The sequence below is a fragment of the Panthera uncia genome, chromosome X (assembly GCF_023721935.1).
Source record: "Panthera uncia isolate 11264 chromosome X, Puncia_PCG_1.0, whole genome shotgun sequence".
Classification (NCBI taxonomy): Eukaryota; Metazoa; Chordata; class Mammalia; order Carnivora; family Felidae; genus Panthera; species Panthera uncia.
In genome coordinates, this window is record NC_064817.1 from 97,398,017 (window position 1) to 97,412,157 (window position 14,141).

Consider the following 14,141-nt stretch of genomic DNA (forward strand, 5'->3'; position numbering starts at 1 on the left):
ATCCTTTGGAAATTAAGTTGGAATTAGAGGAAATGCCTGCCATGAAAAGTAAGTTTTGGAGAAAGATTAAATAAAATAGTTGCTAGGTGTTTAGGTGTATGAGAAGGGACTGGGGAGAGGGTGAGGTTGATGAGGCTGTTAACTCTTAGTTTAAGATGGCAGATTTTCAGATTAATTTAAGAATGTATCGATTTAAAGACTACATTTTGCTTACTATTATACTAAGTATCATATCACCTTATCATTTTCCACTTGCCATTATCAAAACAATACATTAGTAATTTGATACTACCCTGGTATTGAGACTTAAACTTGGAAATTAAATACATATATAAGGATATATTCTTTATTATATCATATGTGATTAGGGCTTTATCATACATAAAATGCTTCTGCATATTTCATCTTGCCACATACCTCATTCAGCTTTGTGAGGTAGGCTGGGAGGATTGAGGATATTGAAACTTAAGGCAATTAGCCCATCCAAGGAGATGAAACTAAGAAACAATAATGCTGAGACTTAATAAACTAGGTCTTCTGATTCTATTTCTTAGTATACTATGCTGTGTTCTCCTTCAAAGGAAGAAATCAGTTAACACGGGTTCTCTTCAGAGTTGGGTAATGCGGCGTCTTTAAAGGAAAATGACTTGAGGGGTGCCTGGGTGGTTCTGATGGTTAAGTATCCGACTCTTGATTTCAGCTCAGGTCATGATCTCACAGTTTGTGAGATAGAGTCTGCGCTGTCAGTGCAGAGGGTGCTTGGGATTTTCTCCCTCTCCCTCGCTCTCTGCCCCTCCCCCGCTCTCTCTCTCTTCTAAATAAATAATAAAAAATAATAGTAAAGGAAAATGATTTGAGAGAGGCATTTTTTAAAAGTAAAACAAGGGGCGCCTGGGTGGCTCCGTCGGTTAAGCGTCCGACTTCGGCTCAGGTCACAGTCTCGCGGTCCGTGAGTTCGAGCCCCGCGTCGGGCTCTGTGCTGACAGCTCAGAGCCTGGATCCTGTGTCTCCCGCTCTCTCTGACCCTCCCCCGTTCATGCTCTGTCTCTCTCTGTCTCAAAAATAAATAAACGTTAAAAAAAAAAAATAAAAGTAAAACAAAAAAAGTAAGTTTTCTAGCTTTCATCTTTCAGAATAATTGTGAATGATTTGCTTTTGTATTTTTATGCATTCTGTAGTTTTAACATACAGTAGTTAAAATATTGTAACGTACACTTGCAATTATATATGTCATGTGAGCACTTAACGATAATTTCAATATTTTCAGCTGCTATCTGGTTTATAGATAGAGTGATTGTCAACTCTCTTCCTTTTCTTTTTTTCCTTAGCCACCATCAAAGAACAGACGAGAAAGAACAGAACTGAAACCTGATTTCTTTGATCCAGCTTCAATTATGGATGAATCAGTACGTTCAATTTAAATGTACCCCAGGATTGCAAAATCAAAAGTACAGGCAATCCCTAAGTTTGAGATTGAAGAGCTGGGACAGCACGTTGAAAATGGATAAAAACAATTGGACAGGAGAAATAGAGGCAGACAGAAGGGATTTCAGGAGGAAGGGAGGTTGGTGATACAGTGGTGGGACAGATTTGAAAGTATCCTTGAATCCTTGGCCAGCTGGGACTTAAGTATTATGTTCAGGAATTTGGACTCTTTCTGTAGGCTTGAGTTACCCATCCAAGGATGTTGAATGAGGGAATGGCATGATCAGAATTGTGTTTCAGAAATATTTCCTTGGCATTTATGGATGGATAGGATGAATGAGAAACCATAATCATAATATGAAGACATAGTAAGACATAGAACTTGAATAAACTTTGATAATAAAGAGAAGGGGAAAGAGACTGGTTATTGTTAGGTATTCTCACTGTGTCTTAAGTACCTCTCATATTTGTCCCCACTGCCATATCGTCCCCAACAGTGCCTTGGTACAAGTCTACTTCAGTTTTTACTTGGCCTATTGCAAGTAGCCTTTAGACTGATCTTGCTGCCACTGCACTCCTTTATATTTCTTTTGTGGTCACCTTCCTAAAATGCAAATCTGGTTCTCCCCCTCATAACTTCAGGGCTTTCGTTGATTTTTTTTTTCCCCCCCATTAAGAAAAAATTTTGGATCCTCAGCATGACAAACAAAAATTTTGGGGTTCTTGCTCCCTCAACAACTTAACCTTGACTTTTTCCTTACATGTATCCTGCTCTCCAGCCATACCAAGTCTTATAGTTCCTCCCATACACGCCATGCTCTTTCATGACACCATGACTTTGTATAAGCTTTTCTCTCTGCCAGAATTGCCCCTGTCCTTTTTCTCCTAGTGAGTTCATCCTTTAATAGTTCTGACATTACCTATGAAGTTTTTGCTGACCCCTCCAGATAAATGCCTTTTTTTTTTTTTTTGGCTCTTGTACCACTTTGTGTACATTTTTAATTTGGTAATTACCACACCTGTGTAGTGAAATAGGATATTACATTTCACTCAGTAGGCCTAACGCCAGGCAGTGATGATTTTATTCATTTTGAGTTCTGCCCAGCATAATAGGTGTTTAGTTTTGTCAAATGAATAAATCTGTTAAGTCCCCTTCCATCTCATTTTTTATCGTCTACCCATTTTTGCTCCTTCCTCCTAACCCTTACTACCGCAGGCGACCGTCCTCTGAGTCCTGCCTTCTGTGCCCCAATTTCTGCTGTTCTCTCCTAGCCCTTCCTCACCTGATAATCTGCTTCAGATAGTTCTTGGGAAAATTTTAACAAACTAACTCACACCAACATAGTAGATTAATAAGGCCAGTTACCTGAGTCAGGACACACCGTCACAGAGCAGCAGGTATAGGAATCTTTGGATAAGCCACCTCAATGTCCTTTAAATCAGTGTTTCTTGTCTCTGGTGCACATATGAATCATCTGGAGATCTTATTCACCTGTAGATCTGCTTCAGTTGGTCTGCAGTGTGGCCTGAGATTCTGCATCTCACAAGTGCTGTTGATGCTTCTGCTGACCATACTTTCGATAGCACAAGTGAGCTAGGCCTACCTATAAGTCTATAGTTTCAAGTGCATTTTGAAGTGTACGGTTCCCTGATAATCCAGGGATATGTATCTTCAGTTTGTTAAATAAAATGTGAAGGTGGTGACTGTGATGAGGACTAAAAGAATCTTTTCAAGCAGTTATAATGAAATGCATTAACCTAACAATTTATTGGGCTGGACCTTGGTGCTAAAATGAGTTCGATGTTCTCACCTGCCCTCCAGGAGTTTGTATTCTAGTTCACAGTGACTATCCCTTTGAAGTGAAAGGGACAGAAGCTAGTATTTGAGAGCATAATGTGCCTGATGCTGTGCTAGGCATGATTTAGATGGATTCTCTCAGCTACCGTGTGAGAAAGGTGGTAGGACCTCATTTTTACACTCAAGCAAATTTGGGACTGAAGAAATGGTTCATCGGCTTGTTCAGTTTTACAACTCTAGTGCCAGAGTAGTAATTTGATGAGAGTTCCTTTTGATTTAAAAAATCTCATGCTGTCTCTGCTGTTGTACTTTCCAGAACTAAAATCAGACATCATTTAGAAGAAACACCAAGAACATAATTTAGAAATTGGAATGATTAACTGTAGTCGATAAGGGCAGTTAGAGATCTCTTATTTTTTCATGTGTTCACCTAAAGTGAGCCTAAAGGTTTGCAAAAAGGTGTTCTTCACTTGAGATTACTAAAATAATGAAACAGCAATGCAAACCATACGTATATATTTTTGGCAACTTACAGAGAAACTACAAGCTGAGTGAAGCCAGATAGGAACCTAATAATTACTTGTTACTTATAGGATTTTTTTTGGCATTCTCATGTCTTGTTGAATAGGTAATGTTATAACTAAGAGGATAGTAGTTGAGCTGTTTCCACTAAAATTAGGAAAATGAGCACATGCATCTGTTTCTGTAGTTTTATAGTGTTACCACATGATGGCAGCAGTCACATAACTGAGTGGCCAGTAATCTTTCAAGGTTCAGTTATCTTTGACCATATAAATGTATGTATATTTATATATATGTTTAAGTTAATATATGTATTAAGTTGATACTAATTTATTTTAAAATATACATTAAACTTTACCTCATATTGTCTCAACAATAACTTAAGAAATAGAATAATAGAAATTTTTAAATGTAAAAATCTGTGTTTGCCTTTATACAATAGCTTACATCTGTTTTTAACTCAAGCCTGTGATAAGTGAGTCATCAAAACAATAGTAAAATTGAGACTTAAATCCTTATACCCAGTTCTAAGATTCTCTTCTTCTACGTAAAATAATGAAAATATCCTACATAGATGCTTTATTACTAAATACATCCTAAACAGTCTTTTGTACCATGATATTCACAAGATTCAGAAGTGGTAGCATCAGAACTAAGCAGCTCGGTTTGGGTTGCATATACACAAAATTTTGCACTTATGGTTTAGTGAGTTGTATGTCTGGAAGCAGTGTTGGTTTATTTCATTGTGCCAGTAGTCGCTCTCTGCTACTAGTGGGTCATTATTGCCACGACACACTAAAGCTTGCTGTTTATACTTTTTAAATATATGCTTAAGTGTTTATTAATGTTAACATCAGAAACAGATGTTTGTTAGCACAAAAAGAGAATAAGTGTCATTGGTGTCATTCTTCTATGTTAAGATTCTCATATTAGAATTATCTGTAGTATAAAATTGGTAAAAGAAGTGTTCAGTCTAATGGAGCTAACTTTGTGTTCTTATAGAAGAATCTACTTACAACCTAATCTGTGCAAAAGCAAAAAAATAAATGTTCACATGATTTCTAGTTAGGCGTTCTGGAAAGAACGTGAGTTCATCTTCATGCCATACTCTACACTAAGAGTTGCTAGTAAGATTTATCCTTCAATTCATCAGACATTTCCTTACCCAAAGTCACAGAGTATTATGGCTAGAAGGGACCTTTAAACATCATGTAGGCTTCTTCGGTGGAAATACCCTAACCACCCGAACTCTGACTCTAGCCAAAAAAGGAGAATCCTAAACTTTATTGGAGGGTCGGGGGGAATAAGGGGTGAGCAGTGGTGGTGGTTTTGGTGAATGACAGGTAAGAAGTGGGGTGCATTTTATCCTCTTTGTTCACGTTACTGGGAATTCCAAATACTTTACTTGATAATTCGTTATAAGGAGGCTGCAGTCAGATAGATACTTGTTTCCCGGTCTGGAAACACTCACTTCCTTCAAGTGAGTACTGAACAAGTACTGAGTTCAGTAACTTTTTTAAAAATGATTTTTCATTTACAAGTAAGAACCCTGTAATCCCAATCTTAGCTCGTTATAGTATTTAAAAATACTCCTTAATTGTCCTAGTAAATGCTGGAATTTTAGTAGAATAGCCTAACTTTTAGTATATGTAGCTAAAAAGTTATGTCTTGTTTTTGTTTGATGAACAAGAGAGAGTTGGCTCCATTCATCATATGCTTTTACTTTTTTCAGTTAGTGACAAGTAATGATTAGATTTTACCTTTCTTTTCCCAACTGGAATGGTATAAAAAAAGCATCAGTGTAAGTTACTTTGCCCAAATTTCACATTACTTATTAAAATTTGTAGTTCTGTTCATTGACTCGGACTAGATTTTCTGGATTTTCTACATACTTGTATTCTTCTTGGATATTTTTAGTCCGTGTGTTCAGATGCCTTTTTAAAAGCAATACCCACTTCACAGTGCAAATACCAAGTCTGCAAGACATTCTTAAGCTCTTTCCAATGAGCCTGTGCCAGAAGTATATGTAAAGAAGCACATTCATTTGTCCATTCAACAAATGTTGAGTGCCTGTGTTCAGGGCATTATCTAGGCATCAACGGTGTGAATAAACCTATAAATGAGACATGGTCCCTGCTCTTAGTTATATGTGTGAGGTAAGTAGCATCTTGAGTAGGCCTGATGTTGTTACTTCATTACATATTTATGGTCGTTTCAATTTTAGAATTAAAGATCTGAAGGGAGGGGAATTTTTCAAAGTGGTTTTATTAGCATATTATTAAACTTAGTATTATCATTTATTAATGTAACATATACAGATCTGTTTTACAAAGAAATGAATGACAATTTTAACAAGATTTTTTTTCTTCTCTCTCATTAGGTTCTTGGGGTGTCAATGTTTTAATACCAGTACACAATTAAATCTGTGGTGAAGTCATTTTCTAAGTGGAAGAGGAAGTTTTAAAATAAAGTGTGGTAGATACAGTGAAATTCTGTACAGATTTTTCTCTAAGGAGAATATGACATGCTTACGCTTACCAAGATCAAGTGCATTGAGGGGCAGTTTTGTTTGCCTGAAAAAAGTAAAGGACAAGTAAACAATTTGATGATAAGCTACAGTTTTTCTTAGAAAGTAAATATTTTATTTATGCGCTGTTAGTTGGCTTTTGAATCAATTATTTCATGCTTTTTTTAAAGAAAATATAACAATCTAAAGAGGCATTTGGTACAGACATGAATCCTCTCACATTTATTTACTGGGTGTACTAAGTAATGATGACCTCTGCTGGATTTCTGTTTACATCCAAGAAACAAAGTTAAGGATGAATTTATTCCCCTGCCCTGAAATTATAGGATAGAATTGTTTTTAGCATTCTAAATTTAAATGCTTAAAACATCAATCAACAAAGCTTTCTTTTAAATATTGTAATTGTGGAGAAAAGTAAACTTATAAGCAGAACTTTTACAATTTTTTCATCTAAAATGTATTTTAAGATATTTTTAAAATCCAAGAGCTTCTCTATACTTTTCAGAAATATCCAGATGCAGTGAACTGCCAGAAGGTAACCAGTCTCAAACATGCTTATCCCATTATCAGCCCTGAAAGTTTGCTTGTCCTTTAAGATAAAAATGTAATGTTGTGATATTCCTTCCAGTAGTGCCACTGTATTTTGTCTCCAAATAAAAGAAGCTTATTGTAGTATGTTTGCAGAAAAATTCTAAACAAAAATTATACAGCTTATTAGAGTGTGGGAATAGGGATCTAAATTTTAAATAAAATTATATATATATATAAATTGGTGCTGATTTTATAATTGCGCAGTTTGTTTAGTTTTTTCTTACTTTTAAATTCCAACTTAAAATTATGAGGTTTCAGAAATATATTGAAAGTTTAACAATGTTTAAAAATAGAAAAGCATGAGTGTTCATGCTTTAAAATGATTTTTAAATTTGTATTTTATATTGTTTTATCTATCTGTCTTTGCAAGCAGTCTTCAGGTTAAAGATACTTCTAACAGGTTACAGTACATTTCCTCTGTATGTAAATTAGATGGGATAATAGAATTCATAACCCATAATATTCTTTGAAAGCTAAGCTTTAAAACTTCATTTTATGTCCTTTCACAAATAAATTAGTTTAAAACAGAAAGTGGCTACTTGCCATTTTGACATCAACTCATTTTGCGAGGCTTAGGCAGCTAGACATCGTTTAAAACAAAATATTAACTTATATTACATGTATATCTATCTTTTGTCAGTCGTCTCTCAGTTCTTGAGGTATATTATTTTAATCATTCCATGCCTTAATATGCTTGCAATACGAGAATATCTTCAGATGGGTGAATACCAAAAGGCTTCCAGTTCTTAGAGTCAGAAATCAACAAGCATTGGGCTGTGGTAGCCAAAAACCATAGGTTAGCTAAAAGATCATGATACAGTACAATTGTTTTATTAAATCATGATTAATAACAAATGAAACCAGACTTGTCTAAACAGATTTTCCATCTACAAATATTGTTATGTGCAAAAAGTACTGCCTATGTTGTTTTTCACACCACTGCATTTACTAGAACTGCTGAGAGGACTGTATATATGATTTTAAACCTAAGTTGATTTTGTTTCTCACTCTTGAAAGGAGTACTTCTTTGTGAAAGCAGTTCTTACAGCTTTGTTTTCAACCAGCTAAAAATGTTTTATATATTACTCTAACCTGTTGTCCTCCACATTCTATTGTCCTAATTGTACTGTTTTCTGATTTGTATTTATGTCTTGAGACAGTAACTTTTTGAATAAAAATAAACCTACAGTATGTTGTATGTTTTATCTTTTATAATTAAAGGAGGAGGGTGGCTATAAATGGCTTAGAAAACATATCCATCATCACAGACTTTAACATGTGTCAGTGAGGTTAATTTATAGAGAACATTGCCATTTTATATTTTTAATAAATCATGTCTTTTTAAATGAGACTAAATCCCTAATTGGGTTATTACTTTAAAATAGAAACTTGTGACCATTGTTACTTTAATTTTTATTTGGTATGGGTTAAACGCTCTTTAAAATGTCTGCATTATTTATCCAGGATACATTCGAGTGAGTACTGTGTGCTAGGCATGTGTTAGAGATCTTAACAGTGAAGAAGATAGATAAGGTTCCTCCCTCCTAGATCTGGTGGGGTAAACAAAATAATTAAACTTAAAAGGAGTGCTAGGAAGGAAATTACCAGTGTGTGCTGAGCTAGAGAATGAGTGTGTGTGTGTGTGTATAACCTTTCTTAGACAAGGGACTCATGCTTAGAGGTGGGTGAAAGCCAACATTTGAAAAAGAATTTACTAATTGACTTAAAAAAAAAAAGACTATGGTCTTTAACATGTTAAGATTTTCATTGTACTCTTTTTTTTAACTTTTTTTTTTTTTTTAAGTTTATTTTTGAGAGAGAGGGACACAGGGCACAAGCAGGAGAGGGGCAGAGAGAGGGAGACAGAATACAAAGCAGGCTCCAGGCTCCGAGCTGTTAGCACGGAGCCCAATGTGGGGCTCAAACTCACAAACTGCGAGATCATGACCCCAGCTGAAGTCAGACGCTTAACCAACTGAGCCACCTAGGCCCCCCTGCATTGTACTCTTAACGTTAGCACATTGGTTCGCCTGGTTTGTAGAGGATATTATGAAGACCAGTCTTCTGTCATTGGTGATTCAGAACTAAGCATATTAAATGATAGCTAATAGCTGGGGCACTGTTTTAAGTGGTTTTACATGCAGTAACTTTTTTTTTTTTTTTAAATTTTTTCAACGTTTTTTATTTTTATTTCTGGGACAGAGAGAGACAGAGCATGAATGGGGGAGGGGCAGAGAGAGAGGGAGACACAGAATCGGAAACAGGCTCCAGGCTCTGAGCCATCAGCCCAGAGCCTGACGCGGGGCTCGAACTCACGGACCACAAGATCGTGACCTGGCTGAAGTCGGACGCTTAACCGACTGCGCCACCCAGGCGCCCCATGCAGTAACTTTTTAAAATGCCGTGGCAGTAGGTGATACAAGTTGTCCCCCATCTTTCCTTCTCCCCCTTCCCCCACCTTTTTCTAAATCAGGAGGCAGGGAAGAAAATGAGGCACAGAGAAGTTAAAATACCTTGGGCAAGGCTATTATGTAGCTATATGAGGCTGTATAAGGCTAGTAAGTGATGGAGTTGGCATTCACGTCCAGGCAGTCTGGCTGCATTCAGTCCCAAGAGCATTGAAACTACTTGATACATAAGGACAACCTAGATGATTGCATAAAGGTAAAATGGCACATGGTTCATTGTGCCATGGTGAAGAAATGGAGGATCTTTAAGGGGTCCAGCTGGCTATAGAACTGAGTGGTGCGAAGAAACATTGTCCTAAACATGCTACCCAGCTGACTTGTGTAAAGAGTATAAATTGAGCCTTGAGCCCATAAATACTTACTAGTTGATAGTCTTCAAAGTTGAAAGACTGGGAAAGAAGTGGATAACCCAGAAGAGAGGTCTTCAATATCCTGCCTCAAAGGGAACTTGTAAGGATTCACACGGATGAGTTCCAGGTCATATAGATGATTCTGGTAGCTGTAATCATTCAGCTGAAGAAAGTAAGCTAATCAAGTACAAGGTTTTTGGTTATGAGGAAACAAGGTGATGAAGTTCACTAAATGTCCCTTCAAGTCAACCGATCTTACCTATCTACTGTGTGCCTGGCCTTGTGTTAGTTGCTGAGCAAAGACCAGTAAGACAGACTTCCTTTTTTTTTTTATTTTTAAAAAAATTTTTTTTTTTTAACGTTTATTTATTTTTGAGACAGAGAGAGACAGAGCATGAACAGGGGAGGGGCAGAGAGAGAGGGAGACACAGAATCTGAAATGGGCTCCAGGCTCTGAGCTGTCAGCACAGAGCCCAACGCGGGGCTCGAACTCACGGACCGTAAGATCATGACCTGAGCCGAAGTCGGACGCTAGACAGACTTCCTTTTGAAGTTGTTTACAGTTCTGGGGGGCTGGGATGCATATGCAAAACTAATAAAATGAAGCACACTCAATGGTTTTATTGGGTGTTCTGGGACCCCAGAGGAAGGGCACTAGCTGTGGCTGTGCTGTGGGAGGAGTCTTCCTATATATAAAGTTGTCACTTGAGTTTCCCCTCCCCCATGTTTAAAATGCAAATTTTCGCACAAGCAATGCTGAACTTTACAGTGAACGTATTTTACTATACTTGCTTTACCACAAAGCCATCTATCAATACATCTCATTTTTAAAGTATATTTCAAAGTAAATTGCAAACGTGGGCCCACTTTTTAAATATTTAGCATGCTTATCATAGGACTTTAATATTTGTTTACCCTTTTTTCTTGTGTAAAATTCATATGTGATATAATACTGTATATATTTGCTGAGTTTTAACAAATGCATAACAGCCGTTTAACCCAATTCCCTATCAAAGATGATGAACATGGCCATCAATCCAGAAAGTTCCTCTATACTCCTTATCGATCAACCCCTGCTTCCATCCCTTCTAGAGGCAACAACTGTTTTCTTTCCACCATAGATCAAATTTGGTCATTCTAGAACTTGATATGAATGGAATTATACAATATGTGTTCTTTAAAAAAATGTTTTAACGCTTATATTTGAGGGAGAGAGAGAGAGTGCAAGCAGGGGAGGAGCAGAGAGAAGAGGGAGACACAGAATCCGAAGCAGGCTCCAGGATCTGAGCTGTCAGCACAGAGCCCGATGCGGGGCTCGAACCCACAGACCACAAGATGATGACCTGAGCCGAAGTCAGACGCTTAACCGACTGAGCCACCCAGGCACCCCATACGATATGTATTCTTTTTGTCCAAAGTTTCAGTATGTTTTTGAGATTTATCCATGTTGTATGTGTCAACAGTTTATCTGTTCAGTAGTTGATGGACATCTGGGTTGTTTCCACCTTTTGGCTGTTACGAATAAAGCTACTACTTGAGTTGAATTTTAAAAGGTGAGAGGTAAGCTAGGTGCAAGGGGATGACATGACCAAGGCTGAGAATTCTAGGCAAAGGCAACAGCATCAACAACTGTCATGGATGTAAGAACTATTAAGTAGCTGTTTAGGGTAGGTGGGACAACACTGGAAGATAGTTGGCCATCTGCTACCTCACATCAGCTCTAAAAATGAAAAAGTGTGTTCACAGCAAGTTTGGTAACTTAAGTATTACATGCAGTGCTCTCAGAACTGGCAAATATCCCAAGTAGTTGTAGTTGGGTGCTTTTATAATGAGTTTTGATAAATTGATTTGTTTATTGATATGGGTGTTTTATATGTTTTAGTCACATTAGGCCTTGTTGTACCATTGAGAAATAGAGTACTTTTCCTACAGTTCATCACTTGTGTAGTTGTATTAAAAATGAGCTGTGAATTCTTGAAAAGTGGGTTGCTCAGTTGAAGTCAGTTTGGGACTGATAGGGCAAACTAAAAGTGAAAGGTCAGCCACGGTAAGTTTACTATTTTTTTAAATCTTTTATTTTTGAGAGAGAGAGAGAGAGAGAGAGAGACAGAGACAGGGTGCGAGTGGGGGAGGAACAGAGAGAGAGGGAGACACGGAATCCGAAGCAGTCTCCGGGATCCGAGCTGTCAGTACAGAGCCCGACGCAGGGCTCGAACTCACGAACCGTGAGATCATGACCTGAGCTGAAGTTGGATACTTAACCAACTGAACCACCCAGGCACCCCAAGTTTACTAATTGTTTTTGAATTTACCTCATTTACCCTCTGCCGTCTTAGGTGTGAGGAGTTTGCTCCAGTGAGTCTTTGGCAAGCTAGCTTTTAAATAATTTTACAGTACTTGTAAATTATAGGTAATTTTAATTTTTTTTAATGTTTCTTTTTGAGAGAGAGCGAGCACAAGCAGGGGAGGGGCAGAGAGAGAGAGAAGGAGACACTGAATCCGAAGCAGGCCCCAGGCTCCCAGCTGTCAGCACAGAGCCCGATGCGGGGCTCAAACTCACGAGCCATGAGATCATGACCAGAGCCCAAGTTGAACGTCCAACAGACTGAGCCACCCAGATGCTCCAGTTATAGGTAATTTTAAAGAAATAGCCAGTATTTATTGGGTGTTCACTGTGTGCCAAACACTTCACGGTGCTTCAGTGATAGTTCTTGCTGTGAACTTATAGTTGATAGTATCCGCATTTCACAGGTAAATAGACTGGTGCACATGTTAAATCAACTTGCCTAAGAGCACATAACTCAAAAGTGATGGAGTCTAGATATGAACCCAGGTCATCTGACTTCACTGTCCATGCTCTTATCCATCTCCCTTCATCTTTGTGCTACCAAATGCACCTGCCTACTTGCCTCTGAATTTGTATATACTACGTTTCCTTTTCTTAGGGAGATAAGCTCTCCCTGTTTTTGAGACCCTGGATTCCCCTCTTGCCTCCCCTGCGTTCTTTATTTTCCCCTCAACTGGATCATTCCTAGAAACATACAAACATCTCCAATCTTCAAAACTAGGGGAAAAAACGTTCATTTCACTAACCCTCTCCCTCTACTGCTCCATCTCTCTCTCTTCGCTGTCTGGATTCTTCTCCCGTTCTCTCTTCATTCCTCCCACTCCGTTGAAACTCTTCTGTGCCCTATTGACCTGCATTTTGCCAAGTTTTCTTACCAGTGTTCTCACTAACCTATCTATAGAATCTAGTTTCCTCCTCCAAATTACAGTCTGTCCTCTGCCCCAGGCTAACCCATTGATGGCAGGTTGAGTTTTGTGCCATTTTGGTGGAGTTATGGGGATGCCGGGGTTTTTTGTTTGTTTTTGGTTTTTTTTGGCTGCCATCTCCGGGAACTGACAGAGGGATGTTCCCATGGGACTTTCCCAAAGCTTGTGCAAGAGTAATTGAACTTGTAACTGCTATATTTAGTTCCCAGCCTCCATAGCTGTCAGGGTCTGTCTTATGCCACATGGAAATTTCCCTGTGATTTCCTGGCTTTCTGTGTTAGTGGAACAACCAATTTCATCATCTTCCCATCCTTTGCAAATGGCTTTGGTAGTGAGTTGAGAGAAGATTGGATGGATTAAGCTTGGAGCAGAGCATGGAACTCCATTTCATGCCTGCCAAAACCTGTTTGGGTCAGATTCACATTTTCCAATTCTAAATCCCTTGGGACCAGTGTCCTTTGTACAAGTTTTAGTATAAGTGTAGACACATTTAACCAGCCCTTCCATAGCATTTAAAGGTTTATCTGGCATGTTCTTAGGATTTTAGCACCTTCAAAGTCCTTTTATTAAGAATTATCTTCTTTGGGGGCGCCTGGGTGGCTCAGTCAATTAAGTGTCCGACTTCGGTTCAGGTCATGATCTCACGGTTCGTGGGTTCGAGCCTAGTGTCAGGCTCTGTGCTGACAGCTCAGAGCCTGGAGCCTGCTTCAGATTCTGTGTCTCCCTCTTTCTCTGCCCCTGCCCCGCTCATGCTCTGTCTCTGTCTGTCTCAGAAATAAACATTAAAAAAATAATAATTGTCTTCTTTGAGAGCCCCAGGGCCTCTATAGGCAGAAGGCTAAGCTATTGTAAAAGAAGACTTAATAGCAATTCAGTGACTTAATACATTTATTTATTTCTCCCTTTGGTAGCAATTCAGGATGACTCTTCCAACGACCCTTCCAAATTGGCAGGTGCCTTTTCTCTATATAGTTGTTGTAAGACACAGGCTAATGAAAAGCAACTCTGCCATCTTTAAAATTTTTTTATGTTTTATTTTTTATATTTGAGAGAGAGAGAGCATGTAGGGGAGAGGCAGAGAGACAGAGACAGAATCTGAAGCAGGCTCCAGGCTCCGAGCTGTCAGCACAGAGCCCAATGCAGGGCTCGAACTCACGAACCGTGAGATCATGACCTGAGCCGAAGTC

General features: G+C 38.3%; 1 protein-coding gene across 12 annotated transcripts in view; it reads left to right on the forward strand.

The window, feature by feature from the left end:
• Positions 1–8,051, forward strand: part of STAG2 (stromal antigen 2) — a 152,746-nt gene extending 144,695 nt beyond the window's left edge. For all 12 annotated transcript variants that reach the window (XM_049644827.1, XM_049644821.1, XM_049644818.1 and 9 more), the window contains 2 exons: positions 1,329–1,406; positions 6,126–8,051. In XM_049644827.1, coding sequence (XP_049500784.1) covers positions 1,329–1,406; positions 6,126–6,149 — 102 coding nt within the window. In that variant the 3' untranslated portion in view covers positions 6,150–8,051. The remainder of the gene's footprint in view (positions 1–1,328; positions 1,407–6,125) is intronic.
• Positions 8,052–14,141: the final 6,090 nt, after the last annotated feature.